Source organism: Pseudorca crassidens, chromosome 20 (genome assembly GCF_039906515.1).
Source record: "Pseudorca crassidens isolate mPseCra1 chromosome 20, mPseCra1.hap1, whole genome shotgun sequence".
Lineage (NCBI taxonomy): Eukaryota > Metazoa > Chordata > Mammalia > Artiodactyla > Delphinidae > Pseudorca > Pseudorca crassidens.
The window spans coordinates 5717785-5737277 of NC_090315.1; the positions used below are offsets into that span (position 1 = coordinate 5717785).

The 19493-nt window shown below is 48.1% G+C and overlaps 1 protein-coding gene across 2 annotated transcripts; it reads right to left on the reverse strand.

Annotated features, from left to right (window-relative positions):
• On the reverse strand, positions 1 to 18623 carry CACNG7 (calcium voltage-gated channel auxiliary subunit gamma 7). 2 transcript variants are annotated; one of them, XR_010939037.1, is made up of 7 exons: positions 18499 to 18623; positions 16081 to 16305; positions 15316 to 15402; positions 14768 to 14908; positions 1715 to 1860; positions 563 to 1362; positions 1 to 428 (listed from the first exon to the last, which is right to left on the reverse strand). XR_010939037.1 is itself a non-coding variant. In XM_067719212.1 (6 exons), the coding sequence occupies exons 2-6, from the start codon at positions 16274 to 16276 to the stop codon at positions 1105 to 1107; spliced, it is 828 nt and encodes a 275-aa protein (XP_067575313.1). In that variant the 5' UTR covers positions 16277 to 16305; positions 18499 to 18623; the 3' UTR covers positions 1 to 1104. The 2 variants fall into 2 exon arrangements, 1 of the variants encoding a protein (XP_067575313.1); XM_067719212.1 differs by having other exon boundaries at positions 1 to 1362.
• Between the last annotated feature and the right edge of the window lie 870 nt (positions 18624 to 19493).

Below are 19493 nucleotides of genomic sequence, written 5' to 3' on the forward strand. Positions count from 1 at the left end.
CTCCCCCCACCCAGGGGGCCTTTCTAGTTCCGTGTACAACACTGTGCTACCTCGCCCCTCCTCCCCTAATAAGGGGGTGGGTTTCTGGTGACCCCCCCATCTGTCCAAGGGGGCGGACGGACCCTTGAAAGAGGCCAGAGTTGGGGGTCTGAGATGGGAAGGGGGACTTCAATGAGGGGGAGGGCCAGAAAATGGAAGACTTGGAGGTTTGGGGGGCGTCGACCCCCGCTACTGCCTCTCCCTCCCCCGACGGGGCCTCGAGGGGGAAGAGGCGGGCACAGGCGTGGAAATGGCGTGGAGGAATTCCCTCCACCCTAGGGTCTCCATTCTTGTCGCGTGGTATGTGGGGCTGGATGCACCGACGGGCTTTGGATGAGCGGGTGAAGAGGAGGCCGGGAGACGGAGGAAGGAAAAGAAGCCAAGGTCAGCTGAGAGAGCAAGAAAAGCCGTTAGAGAGAGCCCTCGAAAAGGCAGGTAACCTTCAAAAGGCCGAGAAGCGTCCAGCAGGTGAGAAAGAATGGGGTCTCCCGTGGGTGGGGAAGTGGGGGAGGGGACACCATACCTGCGGCCTCCAGCCCCACCCCGGCCGCACTACACCCGAGGACCACGAAAGTCCGGAGGTGAGACTGGGCCGGGAAAGAGAGAAGCCAGGGCAGAGAGCAGAAGAGGATGCTTGGCATTTCTGGCGGCAGCTGGAACCTACTCTCCTGCCCAGAGCCCCTGCAGCGAGGCGGAAGGCTGAGGGACGGCTCGCGGAGGTGGGCGCGCTCCGCCGCTCTGCCCAAGGAGCAGAGGAACCTGGGAGGCGGTACTAGGCCGGGAGGGGAGTGGCCTAAGGAAAAGGGGCGGGTCATCTAGAAGGAGGTGTCATCTGGAAGTGGAAGGGACCAATGAAGTGGAGCGGTCAGGAAAGAGGGAGGGGTTATGGTGACGGGGCGGGGCCACTGGGAAGAGGGCGGGGCTAACGCGTGCGCAGCGTCCTACGGGTGGGACGAGGAGTCCCGAGGACTTGAGGGGCAGCTGCGTTGTGGGGAGACCCATGAGGAGTAGGAGGAAGAGGAGGAGGAGGAAGAGGAGGAAGGGGGGCCCTCCGGGGGCGGGGCCTCAGCAGGGCGAGGTGGAGATGTGCAGGTGGTCCGGGTACTTGATGGCTGGAGGGTAGTTCTGCGTCATCTGGATGGATACGTCGCTAGAGATGTCGGAGGGACTGCGGCCGCGGCGCCACGCCTCGGGCTGCAGAAACTGGCCCGAGTAGTCGGAGCAGTCGCTGAGACGCGGGCGGTAGAAGGCCGGGTGCGGACGGTACATCTCCTCCTCCGCGTAGCGCTTGGTGAACAGGTACACGGACATCACGCCAGCTCCCTGTGGCAAGGCAGGGTCAGAGTCGCAGAGGCTGGCCCCGGGCTCCCTCTGACCCCAAAACTCAAGACCCCCAGTCCCTCCTCTCCCAGGACCCAAGATTCCAGGCCTCCAGCTTCCTCCTTTCCCAGAACCCAGGAAGTAGAGCCCCAGTCACCTCCTCCCCAGGATCCCAGGAGTTGGAGCTCCCAGACCCTCCTCCTCCAGGACCCAGGGGTTAGGACCTCAGCCACCACCTCCTTTTAATTCAGAGTCTACACCCACAGCCTCCTCTTCCTCCTGGACCCAGGAATCATGCCCTCCCCCCCAACCCCCCCCATTCAAAACTCTAGAGTCTGGGCCCCACAGACATCACCTCTTTGAGTAGGAAGGAGGAAGCTGCGAAGGCAAAAGACCACCCGTAGCGATAGTGGAAATACTGCTCAGAGCTGCTGGGCCTGTTCATGACCTCGTCGTTGATGCTGGAAATGTAAAGAACCAAGCCCACCACCAAGGAGAGGCCTGTGGGGAGCAGAGGGGTGCCCTTGGCCCATTAGCAGTGGGCCCCTTTCCCCAGCCCCAGGCCCCCTGCATCTCACCGCCATCCTCTCCCCTCTCCTCCCTGCTCTCCCCTGGACTAAATTCCATCCGTTGAAGTTCCTTGTGTGCTGGGCCTCGGCTGGGTGCAGGGAGCCCAGAGATAAATCAACAGCCTCCTCCTCCCTCCCACCCCCACCCCTAATCTGCCATCCAGGAGCTCACAATGCAATTGGGGCAGGCAAACATGAACACTGATCAACAGTCACATCCATGGTGACATGTACTGTAAAGAAAACAGTAGCACGGAGCTCTGTGGGTCCAGAAGAGGCACCAAGCCCACCTGGGGCAAGGGTGGGGGGAGCCAAGGAAAGCTTCCTGGAAGCATGACTTTGTCGAAGTCCTAAAGGATGAGGCCCAGGGAAGAATTAGGGTTTACCATTATACCACTCCAGGCAGGGCGGAGGGGACAGCATGGGCAAAGAGTTGGAGGGGGAACAATGAACTGATCCCTCCACGTAGCTAAAACATGAACCACAGCCACAAGAAATGAGGCCAGAGAAGGGGGCAGGGGCATTGCCATGATGAGGCTCGAATGCCAGGCTGAGGAGCTTGGCATCAATGCCAAGGGCACTAGGGAGCCATGGATGGTCTGAAGCAGAGGAAGGACAAGGCCAGATCGAAGTGTTAGAAGATCCTTGTGGGGCTGATTGGTTCTGGGAAGAGATTGGAAGGGAGAAACTGGATATTGTGATATTCCAAGGGAAGGAGGATGAAGCTGAGCTGAAGCTGTATAGATCATAATAGCAACAACAACAACATCAATAACAATAATAATAATAGCAACTGCTTATATAGGTCTTGCTCTAAGCTACGCACCATTCTCAGTGTTATATATGCATTAACTCATTCAAACCTCACAACACTTTCAAATTGGTACCATTTTTATCTCCATTTACAGCGGAGGAAATAGAGGCACATGGAGAAGGTGGAGAGGAGAGGTCTGATTTGAAAAATTTTAAGAGGCAACTATCACTTCTTCAAGCTGAACTTTCTTTTAAGCAGTAGCCATGCAGAGCGATAGCCATACGTAGGGTGGCTTAAAGAGGCTATAAAAATCCCTCCCCCCAAATTAATCCAAGTAATCCTCATCAGCATCTTCCCCTAGAATCCTACAAATAAACATTCGTGTGCCCGTCGCACCCAGAATAAATCTAAATTCCTTCCACTGCCTACAAACGAGGTTAGCAAACACAATGACCGCCCAGGGCTAAATCCAGCCCACCTCCTGTTTTTGTATGGCCTACTAGCTAAGAATGGCTTTTATATAATTAAATGGTTGAAAAAATCAAAAGAAGACTATGTTGTGGCACGTAAAAAGTATATGAATTTCATTTGGCAGTTCCTCAAAGTGTTAAAGATAGAATTACCATATGACCCAGCGATTCCACTCCTAGGTATTTACCCAAGAGAACTGGAAACATATGCTCACACAAAAACTTGCGCACGAATGTTTGCAGCGGCATTATTCATAATAGCCAAAAAGTGGAAACAACCCAAACGTCTATCAACTGAATGGACGAACAGAATGTGGTATAGCCATATAAAGGAATATTATTCAGCCAAAGAAAGGAATGAAGTACGTATTTATACTACCACACGGATGAACCTAGAAACTGTGCTAAGGGAGAGAAGCTAGATGCGTAAGAGCACATATTGTATGGTTCCATTTATATGAAATGTCCAAAACAGGCAAGTCCATAGAGATAGAAGGTGGATTAGTGGTTGCCAGGGGGTGGGGTGGAGGGGGGATCATGATTAGCTACTAAAGGGAGTGAGGTTTCTTTTTGGGGTGATGAAAATGTGGTAAAATTAGGTCATGCAGATGGTTGCACAACCTTGTGAATAGACTACAACTGCTGAATATATGAACTTTATGTTGTGTGAATTATAATGTCTCCATTTAAAAAGCATATGAATTTATAATTTCAGGGTCCACATTTGTTGGCACGCAGCCACGCCCATTTGTTTACATTTAGCCTATGGCCGTACCGGCAAAACTGAGTAGCTGCGGCAGAGGCTGTACGGCCAGTAAAGCTGAAAATATTTGTTATCCGGCATTTTACAGAAACATGTCCCTGACCCCTGGACTGCAATGCCTACAGGGTCACCTGCCAAACTCATCTCTAGCCATTTCTCCTTGCACCTGCTACTTAGGTCCCACTCTTGCTTGAGCACAAGCTCATTTCTGCCTCAGGGCCTTTGCTCTCCCTGTTCCCTTGAACTGGAATGCTCTTCCCCCAGATTTCCACATGTCTCTCTCTGTCACTTCATTTATTATTATTATTATTTTGGCCGCATGGCATGTGAGGTCTTAGTTCCCCGACTAGGGATAGAACTTGCTCCCCCTGCAGTGGAAGCACGGCATCCTAACCCCCGGTATCTGTCACTTCATTTAGATCTCTTATTCCTTGTCACCTCTTTAGAAAGGACTTCTATGCTCTCCTTGTTTTAAAAAATTGCCCCTTCACTCAGAATTAGAGAAATGCAGGTGAAAACGATGAGGACATACCATTTCTCATCCATCAGATCGTCAAAAAAAGCTTCACAACATACTCTTTGTGAGGCAGGGAAATGGAAGCTCTTATATATTGCTGGTGGGGATGCAAAATGAATGGTGCAACCTCTATGGAGGGGAGTTTGGCCATGTCTAACAATACCACACATATATTTATCCTTTAACCCAGCAATCCCACTTCTAGAAATTGACCCTGAAGATACCTGTCCAACAATATGAAAGCACATATGTACAAGTTAATCCACTGCAGCATTATTCATAATTGCAAAACATTAAAAATGACCTAGATGCCCTTACATAGAAGATTAATGGAATAAACTATAAAACGTCACATAACAGAGTACTGTGCCACTATGAAAGGGCGATGAGGAAGATCTCTAGGAACAGATATGCAGTTCAGTGATAGTTCCAGACCATATCACTAATTATTTAAAAAGACTATACAGAATGCTAGCTTTTAAGCCCCAAAAAGGTACACAAAATACATATATGCGTCTGCTTATTTTTACAAAAAGAGACATAGGAGGGGAAACAAACATGAAGTTGATTACTTTAGGTAGGTGAGAATAGGAAGGAAGAGATGGGAAGGAAGTGGCACTCCTCTGAGTATATATTTTTGCATAATTTTGACCTTTGGAACTATGATAATATTTTATATATTCAAAAGATAAAATCAACAAGGATCTGGGGCTTCCCTGGTGGTGCAGTGGTTGAGAATCTGCCTGCCAATGCAGGGGACACGGGTTCGAGCCCTGGTCCGGGAAGATCCCACATGCCACAGAGCAACTAAGCCCATGCGCCACAAACACTGAGCCCGCGTGCCTAGAGCCCGTGCTCCGCAACAGGAGAAGCCACCACAATGAGAAGCCTGTGCATCGCAACAAAGAGTAGCCCCCACTTGCTGCAACTAGAGAAAGCCTACGCGCAGCAACGAAGTCCCAACGCAGCCAAGAATAAAATAAATAAATCTATTAAAAAAAAAAACCAGGATGGGGAAAACAACAAATTGAATACAAACAAAAATAAATGAAGCTAATTTATATCAGATGAATAATACAACCACAGGAGGGGGGAAAGTAGTAATCCAAGTAACTTTTGGACAAAGTACTTTGAATATATATCTCAGTTTAAAGACAGAAAGGTCTGTGAAGAAATCTTGAACTGTATTTAATAAATTTTTATTGGGAGTGGTGTAGGGGTAGCAGTACTTAAGTTATTCTGTGTGGATAGTAGGGTTGAGCAAATGTGCAAATATACTGATGTTTTGGGGAGGTGGAGATCTCATTCCGAAAGAAGGAAGATACAAATCACAATGGAGTAAGTCAAGAAAGACCCTTGTGGTGTCAGTATAAACTCCTGTTTTACAAATATATGTAATTTCCCAGCTCGTATCCTGAAACATCCTAGGAGCAGTGACACCCCAGCAGCAATGAGCACACCTAGCACCCAGATTTTGGTCTCTACTATCACCCCCACTACATCAGGAGCTAGGAAGAAACAGCTCATTTGAAGCCTGAGGCAGGGGCAGTAAAGGTGTACTGGTACCACAAAATAAGGAAGTACTCAAAAACAAAATGGAGACATGTCAAAAAAGGACACAGGAACTCATCTGAAGGAGGTTCCTGATAGCCCAACTGGGGACAATCTGAACATCAAAATGAATACTAAAAGTAATGACATACAATACACTGAATTTTTAAAAAATGTGAATCCATACTGATATATTCTTTAAGGAAATAAATAATAAAAGAAAAGAGAAAATTTGGGAATTCCTTGGCAGTCCAGTGGTTAAGACTCCACACTTTCACTGCTGAGGGGCCAGGTTCAATCCCTGGTCTGGGAGCTAGAATCCCACAAGCCACGTGGCCAAAAAAAAAAAAAACAAATTCTTCTTTTCGGTGACATCCATGTAGATAGAACAACAGAGTTAAGAAAACACCATTTTGCAACCCTTGTAGTAATATTAGGATTTAGGCAAGCATCGTCGACAGTGGACATTAAATCACTGTATGACAGAATCTCCCCATGGAATATCTATTAATTATGAAGATTTTTGAAAACTTCCTTTATCATAAAGGAACCTGACAGATACCATCTGAACCAAGAAACCAAAGCTAACATCACCAATAATGGGGCAAACGGACACCCCGACCTCCTGATGTGATCGTGACGCTACTTCGTTTATGTAGTGTCCCTACTGGTAATTTGTAACACGGATCCACTCCTGTGGGAACTGTGGGGTGTTCTACAAAACACTGGCTGCATTCTTCAAAAAAACATCAACAAGAAAGATTTTTTTTTAAAGGTACAGGAACTATATAAAAGATGAAAGGAGGCGAAAGAGATACAGCAAGGAAAAACAGAACTGGATCCTGAATCAGGGGAAAAACTGACTATAAAAGGCAGTGTGGAGACAACTGGTGAGATTTGAATGAACTGCGTATCAGCTGTAATACTGTATAAGTGTTAAACTTCCTGAATTTGATGATTGTACTGTGGTTAGGAAAGAAAATGCACTTGTGCTTAGGACATAATTGCTGACGTATTTAAGAGTGAAGTGTTTGCAATTTATGTTCAGGTGGTTATATAATAATATAATATAATATAATATAAGTTACATAATATATACATATATACACATAAGATACAAAGAAACAGAAATACAAATGTGGAAAATGTTATAAATTGGTCCCAGTGAAGAATATATGAGAGTTCCTTGTATAACTCTTGCAACTTTTCTGTATGTTTAAAATTTTTCCAAAGCAACACATTTTGAATAAAATGGACATCCCCAAACAGGATTTTTCCCCCAAGGTGCCAAAATGTTACCCTGCAAATGACTTATTCGTTGTAAAGAGAAAAATGTACCTTTTCAGTGGAGAGCTCTAATGATCACCCCCTTTTCCAAGGGTTCAAACTTTGTTCCACTCCGGTAGGAACAACGTGATGTTATTTGCTACCTGAAGGGATGGGCTGTAAAGAACGTGGTACCACCTCTAAATCTTGCCAAACATATTTAACCAGAATCTAATCAAGTCTCTACCCTGGACATAACTTCCAGGCTACAGAAAATACAAAGAAAGAGGAACAAATCAAAGGATGCCACAAGGAAACAAATAAATGTGGGATGTGGGGTGTTCTACAAGACACCCTGTCCTGCAGATTTCAAAATGACAATGGTATGAGCCAAGCTGTAATACTAAGCAAGTGTCTGATCTTAACATCTCGAATAGCGACACAACCAGATAGTATTAGGTCTCCTGATGCAATACAGTAGGACATAATAGCACCACCTATCTATGAAGTACTTTATCACCACCACCCACCCCCAAAAAAATCAAACCTGGATCTGATCTACAGTTTTACAGGAAAACACAGGATGGAGGAGCATATTAAATCACAAAAACACAATTAGAAAGATCTAGAGTGTGGGAATTCTATGAGACAAATGACTAGATTTCTTCAACAAATAAATGGCAAGGAAAAAAATAGAAGGAGAAGGACTGTTATAGATTAAAAGAGGCTTCAGAGATCTATCAACTAAATGCACAAGTGGAATTTGGATCCTGGTCTGCAAGAAACTAATGGTAAAAAAAAAAAAGGCATTTATGAGACAAGTGGGGAAGTTGAACACTAACTAGATATTAATTTATATTAAGCAGCTATTCTTAATTGTTTGGGCATGCCAGTGGCACTGTGGCTAGTTAAATAACAAAGTACTGATTTCTCAGAGATATACTGAAATATTTGTGGATAAAACGATTTAATGTTTGAGACCAACTTTAAAATCATGTAGTGAAGTACAGAAGGGAGGTATGGCAGTATGACTAAAAAAAGATTCACCATATGTTGATAATTGTTGAAACTGAGTGAAGGGTACATGGCAAATTATACTATCCTTTGTATATTTTTATAATGAAATATATTTTAAAAGTCAGTGTTGTAAAAAAATATAGTATGGAAACTATTCTAGACTAAAAGAGAATTAACTAAATGCTACGCGTAAACAGACTGAATCCTGGTTCTGGGGGAAAAGCTATAAAAGGCATTCTTAGAACAACTGGGACAGTTTGAAAATGGAATGAATTATATTATGGAATTATTGTAAAATTTCTAGATTTGATAATGGTGTTGTAGTTATGTAGAAAATGTCATTACTCTTAAGAGATGCATATTAAAATGGTTAGTGATGAACATCACGATGCCTGCAACTTACTTTCAAACGGTAAAGCCAGAAACAAACAAAAACCAAACTGTGTGTAAAGAGAGAGACGGAATATAGTAAAACTTCAGCAAAATGCAAGTATCTATGTGGATCTAGGTGGAAGAAGTACCAGTGTTCACTGTACTATTCTACAGATTTCAGAGTTTTCTTTAAAAATTTGGAGTGATTGAGGTAAGATTAAATAATGACGTTCCCATCCATCTCCTTCCCCTTAACTGTTTTATTTATCTTTGTTGCACTTGTCACTACCTAACATTATATTTTCTATCTATTTGTAGTTTTTAGTCATGAATCTCCTCCACTTCCTCTAGGATGCTTGAAACTCGTCTACCTTGTTTCCTACTGCATTCCTAGCACCTGGTGCAAGATCCAGCAGATAATAAATACTGGTTGAATGGATGAATATACTTGCCATGCACCTGGAACTTCGAGCTCGTTAGCTGCTTTTCCCTTTTAAGTCCACTCTAAATCCCCATTCCTCTGTCTCCTTTAAGAATTAGCTTTTGCTGAACTTCCATAGCACTTTCAACTTCTGGTATTCCATAATTTTGATGTTCAAGAAGAGGGGGCCCATGAAGTGTTACATGGTGAAGGCATCTGCTATAGGTCTTGAAAGATGAGCAGGTTTATAGGAAAAGAATACCTAGGGAATTCCCTAGCGGTCCAATGGTTAGGAGTAGGTGCTCTCACTGCCAGGGACCCGGGCTCAATCCCTAGTCCGGGAATTAAGAGCCCACAAGCCATGAGGCATGGCCAAAAATAAAATAAAATAAAATAAAATAAAATAAAATAAAATAAAATAAAATAAAATAAAATAAAGGCAATGCGTGACTCTAAACGGGATCCTTAAAAAAAAAAAAAAAAGGAAAGAAACAATACTTAAAGATCCTTTAAAAAAAAAAAAGAAAGAAAGAAACAATACCTTGATTCCCAGTCCCCCATCCAAGGATGGTCCATCATCAAGTAATGTCTATGTTACTTCCTGAATCTCTCAAAATCTAAACCCCTTTTTGCATCCCCAAGTCCTCCGACCCAGCTAAGGCTTATTCCCTATGCCTGTTCCACTGCCTACAAATCTTTATCCCCCTGTTTTAGATACTGGTTCTTTCTAAAGCCCATACCTGCTAACCACTCCTGCCTCACCTCAAGTCCCATGTTTCACATTTCAGTTGTAAATAACAAACATTCTCCATACAGAGAGTCAGGAGCAGGGGTGATGAGAAGGAGACAAATATTTCCAAAGAGAAGAAAAATAAGAAAAAAAAAGAAACAGAGAAAGAGCTTTTTGTTGTTGTTTTTCACCCTTGTTTTTAGTAATTGAAAGTTGTCTAAAAACAACGTCAAAAGGTAAGTTATTCTTGTCATTCTTTCTCCTTCCTGGTCATTTTACAGTGGCTCTGCTTCTCTAAAAAATAACGTTCTTTTCCCTTTTTTCCCCTTCTCCCTTTTTCTCTCTCCCTTCCCCCTTCCCTGCTCTGTAATCCAACTCTCTCCCTCCCCCCTCCGCTACATCTGCTTCAGAATACTTAGAGCACAGTAGGCTAGAATCACCTACATTCCAAGCTCAACAGGCACAAGCTGCTTTAGAACAAAGAGTTTCAGGACCACGGAGAGCTACACAGCTGGCTACTTGTCTTAGCTGCTTTCTAGGGTCTTAACACATGCTGTGAATTCCATCTCTGTACAAGGCACTTTTCTCTCTTCACGTGAAAAACTTCCCCTCGCCCTTTCTGCATCGTCAACTTAGATGTCACCTGCTCCTGAAGTTGTGGTCGTTCCCACCCTTCCCACCACCTTATTGTGTCAGCTTAATGCATCTTCGCTTTTCCCAGAATGCCCTGAGCTGTCTTTACCATGCATCCCTTCTACATTCATTGTGGACTTTGTGCCAGCAACTCATCTAGGCTCTGAAGATACAAGCAAGAGCATGTTCCTGCCTTTTGGAGTTTACATTCCAGTAGAAGGAGACAGAAAATGAAGATGACAATAGCAATAAGTGCTATGAAACAAATATAAAATAGGGAATGTGATGGATAGTATAGTGGGGGCAAAGCAACATGGGGTACCACTGTCAGAGAAAGAAACTCTGAAGAGGGAAAGTTGGAGTCTTTGAGAATTAGGGGGAAGAGACTTCCAAACATGGAAGTGAGGCTGAGATGATCATTTTTGAGGAATAGACTGAGGCCAGTGCAGCTGAAGTTACAAGCAATGGAGAGAGTGTTAGTGAGTTAGGTAATAAGGCCAGAGGTCTGAACAGTGGCCAAATCATGGAAGACCTTGTAAGCCAGCATGAGGAATTGGGATGTATTCTAAGTGCAATGGAAATCCATTAAAGGGATTTAAGCGTTGTGTGACAAGCACTGACGCACATGTAGCTGGGAGCTGTTTTGTGGCTGACTGCCTGCAGACTGTCATGCGTTCCAATATACATTAGGTGCAGACAAATACTGTTTGATTCCACTTATACGAGGTACCTAGAATAGTCAAATTCATAGAATCAGAAAGTACACTGGTTGATGCCAGGGACCAGGCGGGGGTTGGGGAGGGGGAATGGAGAGTTAGTGTTTAATGGGGACAGAGTTTCAGTTTAGGAAGGTGAAAATTCTGGGAGATGGATGATGGTGAGGGCTGCACAACAATGTGAATGTACTTAGTGCTACTGAACTGCACAGTTTAATATGGTTAAAATAGTATGTTTTATATTATGTGACTTTCACCACATTAAAAAAAAAAAAAGATTCAGTATGTCACCAGCACCCAGCACAGGGCGTGGCATGTAAGATGTCTCTGTAAATGTTTGATGAGTGAATGAATGAATGAGCAGATGCATAGAGCATGATTGAGGATCAGGGGTTAATATGAGCCATGCATGGGAAGCATGCCTCTTATGACCTGGAAAAAGAAAATCAATGTCACTCCAGCCTCCTCCCCTTCTCTCACCAACCATATCCAGTCAGTCATCTGGTTCTATTGATTCTTCTGTCAATATCCCTCTCTCTCAAAGCCATCCAGTCACCTTTATCCTTCCACACCCCCTCCCAGCTCAAACCTTATCTGCTATTGCCCGGACCAATGCATAAGCCTCCTCCTCTGTTTGCCCAGTTCCAGTCTCTTTCCTTCTAGTGCATTCCAAACACAAGTCCCTGAGGGATCTTTAACGTCCCGGTGTGACCCTATCCCTTTCCTGCCCCAGCCCTCTCACCACTTTCTCCAAAATTGAATGCCAACTTCACCATTTCCCCGACCTCGGGCAACTCTCGTCTCTTTCTAAGTCTCAGTTTCCTCATGGGGAGCATGAGGTGGTTGGACTAGATCATTCCATTCCAAGATCTAAGATATTGTTGGTACTATTTCCATTCTTTCCCCTGTTTTTTGGGCCCCATCACAGAGCATGCAGGATCTTGCTTCCCAGACCAGGGACTGAACCCGTGCCCCCTGCAGTGGAACTGCAGAGTCTTAACCACTGACCACCAGGGAAGTCCCCCTTTCCTCTCTTTTAATCTCCTTTGTCTTTAGGATTTTTAACTGTGGTAGGGCAGCAGAGCGCCAGGGTGAAAGTCTGGTTTGGAATCCTTCTTCCACTATGGAGCAACTTCTGAGTGCTTCGGTTTCCTCAAGTGGAAAATGGGAATAATGATAGCATCTGCCTTATGAGGGGAAGAAAAAGAAATAACTTAATTTGCACAAAGCACTTAGAACTTCCCCAAACCATGGCCCTCAATAAAGTGTTTATTATCACGGTTGTTGTTGCTACTACAGCTATTTATGAATGTATGTGTGTATGTATTTATTTTAAATTACCACGTGTTGAATACTTACTGCTATAGACCAGGCACTGGGTTGGCCCTTCACGTCCGTGATCTAGAGCAGGGGTCAGAAAACTACTATCTGTCCTGCTGCCTGTCTTTGTATGGTTTGCAAGCTAAGTGTGGTTTTTACATTTTTTTAATGGTGGGGAAAAAAAAACAAAAGAAGAAGAATATTTCATAACCCATGAAAATTACACTGAATTCAAATTTCAGGGTCCATACATAGGATGATTGGAACATAGCCAGGCCCATTGCTTCCCCTCTGGTGGCTCACAAAGCCTGAAATATTTACTATTTTGCCCTAAGCAAAAAGTTTGCTGACCCCTGAACAAGACTGGTCCTCTCAACAGCTCCAGAAAGGAAGGCTGTAACTCACACACCGAGTAAGTGGTAGGATTTTAACCCAGGTCTTTCTAGGTTCACAGGAGCAGGTGCCTTCAGCCACTACCCCCTACAACCTGTAAAGCACACAACTGGATACTTTGGGTGGGGTGCATAGGTCATAGTCTATGAAATGAAGTTCAGGAAGCGGGGTTCAATCCCCGCCCATTACTCTATTATTACATCAGAGGCCTGACTTGCAGCCCTGAAGGCACCATTGATCCTCAGCTTGACCTTGGGAAGTCAGGTCCTGATGCAAATCAGGTCCACGAGCATGGCTTTTGGGAAGAGAATATCCTCGGTTCTAATGCCAGCGCTGCCATTTACCAGCTATGTCACCTCTTTTGTTTCAACTTCTGTGAACCACGAACAATGGGATTTTCCTTCTTCTAATGTTTCAGGTGGGTTGAATAAATGTTCCCATGCTCCTTACCCTTGCCCCACTTTCTGTCTCTCTAGGCCACTATTTTTCCATCTGACACTCTGGGATGGAGATATTCTACGTGTCTTATTTTAGCTCTGTGTCTGGCTCTACATGCTGTGATTCAAATTTGCACAGAGGTTGCACCCTGGTTTCCCTGGGAAAAGGTCTCATCAGGTTAGGTTGGAAACACGGGGGAGGTTTAGCCCGGAGAAAGCTGGTTGAGGAAAAGGGAGGAGACTGGGGGAGAGGATATTTGAAGATCTATCTTCAACTATCTGCAGAGCCAACTCAAAAGAGGCAGCCGAATGCGGGCCCAAAGGGACAGAACGGAAACGAGACCAACAGCGGGGTTTGTTCATAACGTATCAACTGAATTAAAAGGGCACGAATGGGGTTTAATTAAATCACGTTGAGTTAATTCGAATTGAACTGAAGAAATGAGTCAGAATAGATTGGGGTTAGTTGGGCCAAACTGATGGAGTTAAGTGTGTCAGAGCCGAGGTGATCTGGGCTGACCTGAGCTGAGTTGGACCACCTTGGACTGGACTGAGCTGACATTTGGAGGAGGGTAGCACTTCGGAGACAGCTCTACTCTGGAGCTCAGGACACTTGGGTCCCTGGGGAGCCAGAACTATGTTGGTATCTTAGGCAACTCCCTGCACAACTGCAGGCCTCGGTATCCCCATTTTATCAAATGAGTGCTAATAATAACTCCCGGGCAGAGATGTTATGAGAAGGTTATGAGATCACTCATGCAAAAGAACCCTGAATCTCAAAAGAAACAAGAACTATAAACAAACGTTGAACTCTAGCTAATGACACGCATGGTGAAGAATTTAGGGCAAAGTGTACTGATGCCTGCAACTCACTTGGAAATGCATTTTAAAATGATAATAAGATAGACTGATGGATGGGTAGAGAGACAGATGGACAGATACAGGATAGAGCACATCTGGGGTATGGTAATGGTCGACCGTAAGTGGTGGGCACAGGGTTCTTGCAACTTTTCTGGTTGAAAAATGTTCAAGTAAAATGATGCACAGAACATAAAGAGCCTTGTAATCTGTTAATTGCTCAAATATCGGGAGTGGTTAAAAATACAGCCTCTGGAGGCGAAATGCGTGAGTTTGAATCCCATCTCTGCCTCTCACTGGTTGTATGGCCCTGAGCAAATGACTTCATTTCTCTGAGTGTTTGTTTCCATATCTGTAAAATGGGGCTATTAATAGCATTTACCTCACAGGGTTGTTGTGAGTATCAGAACAGAGCCTGGCACCTAATTAGCACCCAACAGGCATTCGCTGTGATTTGGCGGCTAGCTCCATTTCACAGAGGAGGGAAGTGGGACTCAGAGAGGTTCTGCAACTCCTCCAGGATTACACAGCAAGGAAGTGGCTTTCCTATTGGAAGAGGAACCCCAGGTTCCTGGAACCTAAAATAGTCCCACGGCCTTTAAGTCTTTTCCTTGGGCTTACCCGATAGGATGAAGAAGATGCCAGAAACGAAGGCCAGAATGGTCCTCTGTGGGCGGATGTGGCCGATGTTGCTGATGACGAAGGCAGTGAACACGAGAAAGAGACTGACCATGGGGAAGGGGGTGGCTGTGCGCACTGTCTCTGGGGGAGGGGTAAGAAGAAAGACAGGGGTGAGGGGGGACTCTCCAGAAGGACACCTCCCCATTCTCCTGACCTCTCCACTTCCACCCCCCACCTCCCAGCCCTGACCCCGCTCTTTTATGTGGTTCCTCCCCTTTCTGAAACTTCCACTGCTGGCCCCACCCCTTCACACAGGCCACACCTCCTTTGGTTTGACCCCACCCCTTGCCTATTGACTCCACCCACTTCCCAGGCCCCACCCCTTCAACCTGGCCCCTCCTCCTTACCCAAGCACTCTGCCTGCTGTCAAGCCTCCACTCCTTCCCTCCCACCCCACCCCTTCTCTGGTCCTAGCCTTTCTCCCAGGACCCGCCCTGCCACCCTGCACCCTTGTTGCCTGACCCTCCCCACCCCCTGCCTCCCCTCACTCAGAATATTCTCCGTGTTTTCCGTCACCAAGTTGATCTCCGGTTCAAGGAAATATTCTGAGGCCACGCAGCGACCCTTTTCCCGGCCTGAGGGGAAGATAAGAAGGCAGGGCTGGATGAGAGGCTCCTGAGCTTTGGAGAGGCAGTCAGGGGCAGGACGCACAGTAGAGAGACCCCAGGATGGGAATGTGAGGTTTAATCCAAGGATCATGGTCTGTACTACTCTTAGGGGGTCGCAGAAGGGGATGGGCAGGAGTCCGAGAGCTCCTATTGCAAGCTGCCTTAGAGTCCCTTGGATGGAGGACAGGGCTGGAAAACTGAGTCCCAAGTGAGGAGGGGCTATGGGCCAGGACTCCTGGATCCCTAAAGAGGTAAGGTCTGGGGGGTGAGGTGGGACAGGATTCCTAGAAGGAGTGGTCTCTGGGGTAGCTGGGAGGCACAGTTTTTTTTTTTTATTATTATTCCCATTCAGCTCTGGAACTGTCCAGGAGACAAGTTCTGAACTTAGACTGCTGCTTCTAAGGGGCCAGGGGCTCCAGGAGGTTATGGGGATTAGGGACCTGGAGATTGTGTGAGCATTAAGGTTCTTAGATCCTGGGAATAAAGGGCTAGAAATTGAATCTCCAGGTGGAAATTTGACTCTCCAGGAGAAAAACAGGACTGATTTCTGGATTTCTGGCACCCATGGGATGGCACTATGGATAAAGACTCTCGGATCCCAAGCAAGGCAGGGACAGTTGACTGGTGGGCAGGTGAGGTCCGTACCTGCGAAGAAGCAGACGCGCCATAGGCCGGCATGCAGCGCCATCTTGACCTCCGTGGTCTGGTTCTGTGGCAACACCGTTCCCTCTTCCATGTACAGCCAGTAGTCCGTGCTGACCGCAATGCCCACAAGCAGCAGGCCACACGCACCAAACACGCTGCTCAGCAGGGTCAGGGCGCGGCTACTGCAGTGACTCATCCTCAGCAGCGGGGGGCGCCCTGCGGGGCCTGAGGGTCGGGAAGCTGCAGTGGAGGGCCCTGATGGGACGACTAGAGTCCCCAGACCCCATGCAGCCACGTGGGACATCGGACTCAGGCCAGAAACAACAACCCCCAAACTGAACCCTCTAAAATCTGACCTCTGTGTCCTGACCTACAACTCCATCCCTGGATTTGAACCAGTAACTTGTCTAGAAACCCTAACCTAGGCCACCAATCCTGACTCCAGGCCCAGACCTAACACCCTGACCCCTTTCTTTTGGACTCTGTCTCTGAATAGCAACTAGAAATCCCCCAAGTGGGTCGCTAGCCAAGGACCCTAACCCCATACCCTGGCCTTGACCTCAGACCTCCCATCTAAGTTTAAACCCTTAACATCCAATTCTAATACCAAGACCTTGACCTTTTAACTCTGACATGGTGTCTTGACCTCAATTTGGTATCCCAGTCTGAGATCATGGACCACGACCCAGATCCAAGATTCCAGAACCTTAATTCCCCCCTCCCCCATCCCAAATCCCCACAGGCCCCTGAACCTGGAATGCTAGAACTCCACCCCATGTTGCTGGATCCCAGAATATTGGGGCCCAGAGACCTGGAGCCAGGATTTTGGCTAGAGACTCCAGAACGTCAAAACCATGATCTGGGAGTCCCCCATCTCAGCACCCTAATCAGAGCACTCCAGTCAAACAAGTGACCCTCCTTCAAACTAGGGATCAGTGCTCTGAGCTCTAAAACCCGAATCAGGAAGCCCAGGATCCCCATTCCCCCCATCCCCATTACAAGATCCCCAGATTCCCTACCAGAGGTTCTGGACTCCAACTTCCCATACTAGGATTTCCAAATACAGACCCTCTTCAACATGCAACCTGGAACCCAGATCTCCCTAACACTGGACCCTCAAAAAAGAAATCCTCAGTTCAAGGCTGTGGCCTCCAAAATTCCAGTCAGAAGTCTGGAGACTCCAACTAGGGAGCTCTTAATCCCTTACCCACCACACTCACCCTTTATCAAGAACATTTCCCTAAACCACACAGTCTCATGATTTGGGAGGCTCAAATTGCAATCCCCATCCTATCTCAGCCAGAGACCTCAACCTACATGAATACCACAATCTCCATCACCGTTTTAACTATGAAGGTTAAGACCCCGAATCAACAGCCCCCCAACAATGCAGCCAAGACTTGAGACCCCACTCTCCTGAACCAGAATTCTTGTAGCCTTGAAACTTGACACCACCCCAATAAGAACCCTGGAGTTTGAGACAATCTTCATCCCGCCTGCCCCCCCCCCCCATTGCAGCATCTAGTGCCCCCAGCCCACCCGCCACGCCCCCAGCCTCCTGGAGGATTCAGGAATCCGAGGCTGGCAGGGCTCCGACCAGCTTTTCCTCCCATCCCCCGTCCCATGGCTCCAGGGCTTGACTGCTAGCTGTCTGCTCCTCTTCCAGTCCACTCACCTCGGAAACCAGCATCAAAAACCCTGTCACCCTGACTGTCTTAGTCCCAGGTAGGTGACCTCAGCTCCCCCCATTGGCTTCTCAGACTCCCAGCTGGGACCTTGCCAACGTCACCCTTCTCACTTCCCCTCTGGAGGTCCCCTCCTTCCTTGCTTGATTCCTCCTCACTCGAAATGGCCCGCCCAGATCTCCTCATTCTCCTCCAGCCTCCAGCCCTTCCTCCTTTGGGACCCCCCCCTCCCCCCCAGGCCCGGAGCCTCCTTCTTATCTTCTTTATTCCAGCCTTTCCTGGATATAGGCTTCTGGATCCCCGGGGTCCCATTCTCCAAGCCCCAAGTCCAAACTCCACCTCCCTTCGATACCTTGGGAGACGTGCTCCCTCTTTCTGGGGACCCCTTCTCAGACTCCAGCCTGCCTTTACTGGGCCCAGGCCCTCCCCGCTCAGCCAGGACCGCCTCCCTCAAGGACCTGGCCTGCACCCTCCCCGGTGCCCACGGTCTCCAAGACTCGGACATTAAGAGTATAGTTGCCCCACTCTGGGACCCTGGGACCCCGTCCTCCCAGATTCCTTAGGCCCAAATGTTCCTCCATCCCCCATTGCCCCCGAACTCGGGCGTCCGACCGCCAGAATCTCAGCCCCCGGAGCCACTCAGGGCCCTTTTAGCCCCAAGCCCCGTCCCCCAGCCACCTCCAGAGGAACCCCCCGCGCCCACCTCCTTCCAGGACCCTCCCCTCGCGCTCACCTCGCTCAGGGTTGGGCGGACGCTCCGGGCCGCGGGCCCCGCAGCCGCATGACCGGCCCCGCGGCTTCCCCCGGCCGCCGCCGCCGCCGCCGCCGCCGCCACCGGGGTCGCCGGTGCCCGCGCCCCCCGCCCCCGCCCCGGAGCCCGGCGTCCCGGCCCCCTCCCGGCCTCCCACCCCCCACCCCCCGCGCCCGCGGCCTCACTCGGCGGACGACGCCGGGAGCTGGGACCGGCGGCCGCTCATTGGCTACTGAGGAGGAGGGGAGGGGCAGGGAAGGAGAGGGGAAAGGATGCGGGGAGGGAGGGAGACGGGCCTCGAGAATGGGGGAGCCAGGGAGCGAGAGAGAATAGAAACAGAGGTAGAGAGCCCGAGAGGGGCAGGGGCACACAGAGCGGCAGAGAGACAGAGCAGAGAATCCAGAGTCACACCGAGACCTCGAGGCTGTGAAATTCTGAGACTCGCAGGTCTGGAGACTGGAGAAGACACAGAGATGGCCTAAAAGAGACAGAGAGAGAAATGGAGAGGCAGAGATCTGATCTAGGATCCCTCCTCTTCCTCCAGGCTAAGAGATTCTGGGGTCCTGGAAGTGGAGAGGTCACAGACAGAGAGAGACAGGTAGACCGTCAAAGACCTTTGGGCTGAGAGATGCTGAGACCCAGAGACCTTGAGATAGGGAGAAAGAGAGAGAGAGAGAGAGAGAGAAGAGACCCTGAGAAGAAAAGACAGCAGGGGCAATCCTGGGGTACCCTGATGAAGACTGGGGCTCTGCCCAGGCGTGGGGCGGAGCCTGGGGTCTGGGCGGCTGGAAGAAGCTGGAGGGGGCGTCCCGGGCCGGGGTCCCCTGAGCAGCAGGCGGGCGCAGAGCGGAGCCGGGTCCTGCAGCCGCCGCGGAGCCGGGAGCCGGGCCAGCACCCACCCCCCCCCGCCGTGATGTCAGCGGGGCCACTCTTAAAGGGGCAGGCCGCCCGCCGAGGGTCGGAGCAGGGGCTGGGGG

Coding starts and splice junctions, on each gene's coding strand:
- CACNG7 (XM_067719212.1), bottom strand. CDS start 16,276: ATGAGTCACTGCAGTAGCCGCGCCCTGACCCTGCTGAGCAGCGTGTTT. Junction 14,909..15,315: donor AAACACGGAGAATATTCTGA/GTGAGGGGAGGC, acceptor CCCCTCCCCCAG/AGACAGTGCGCACAGCCACC. Junction 1,363..1,714: donor CCTCCTTCCTACTCAAAGAG/GTGATGTCTGTG, acceptor GCCTTGCCACAG/GGAGCTGGCGTGATGTCCGT.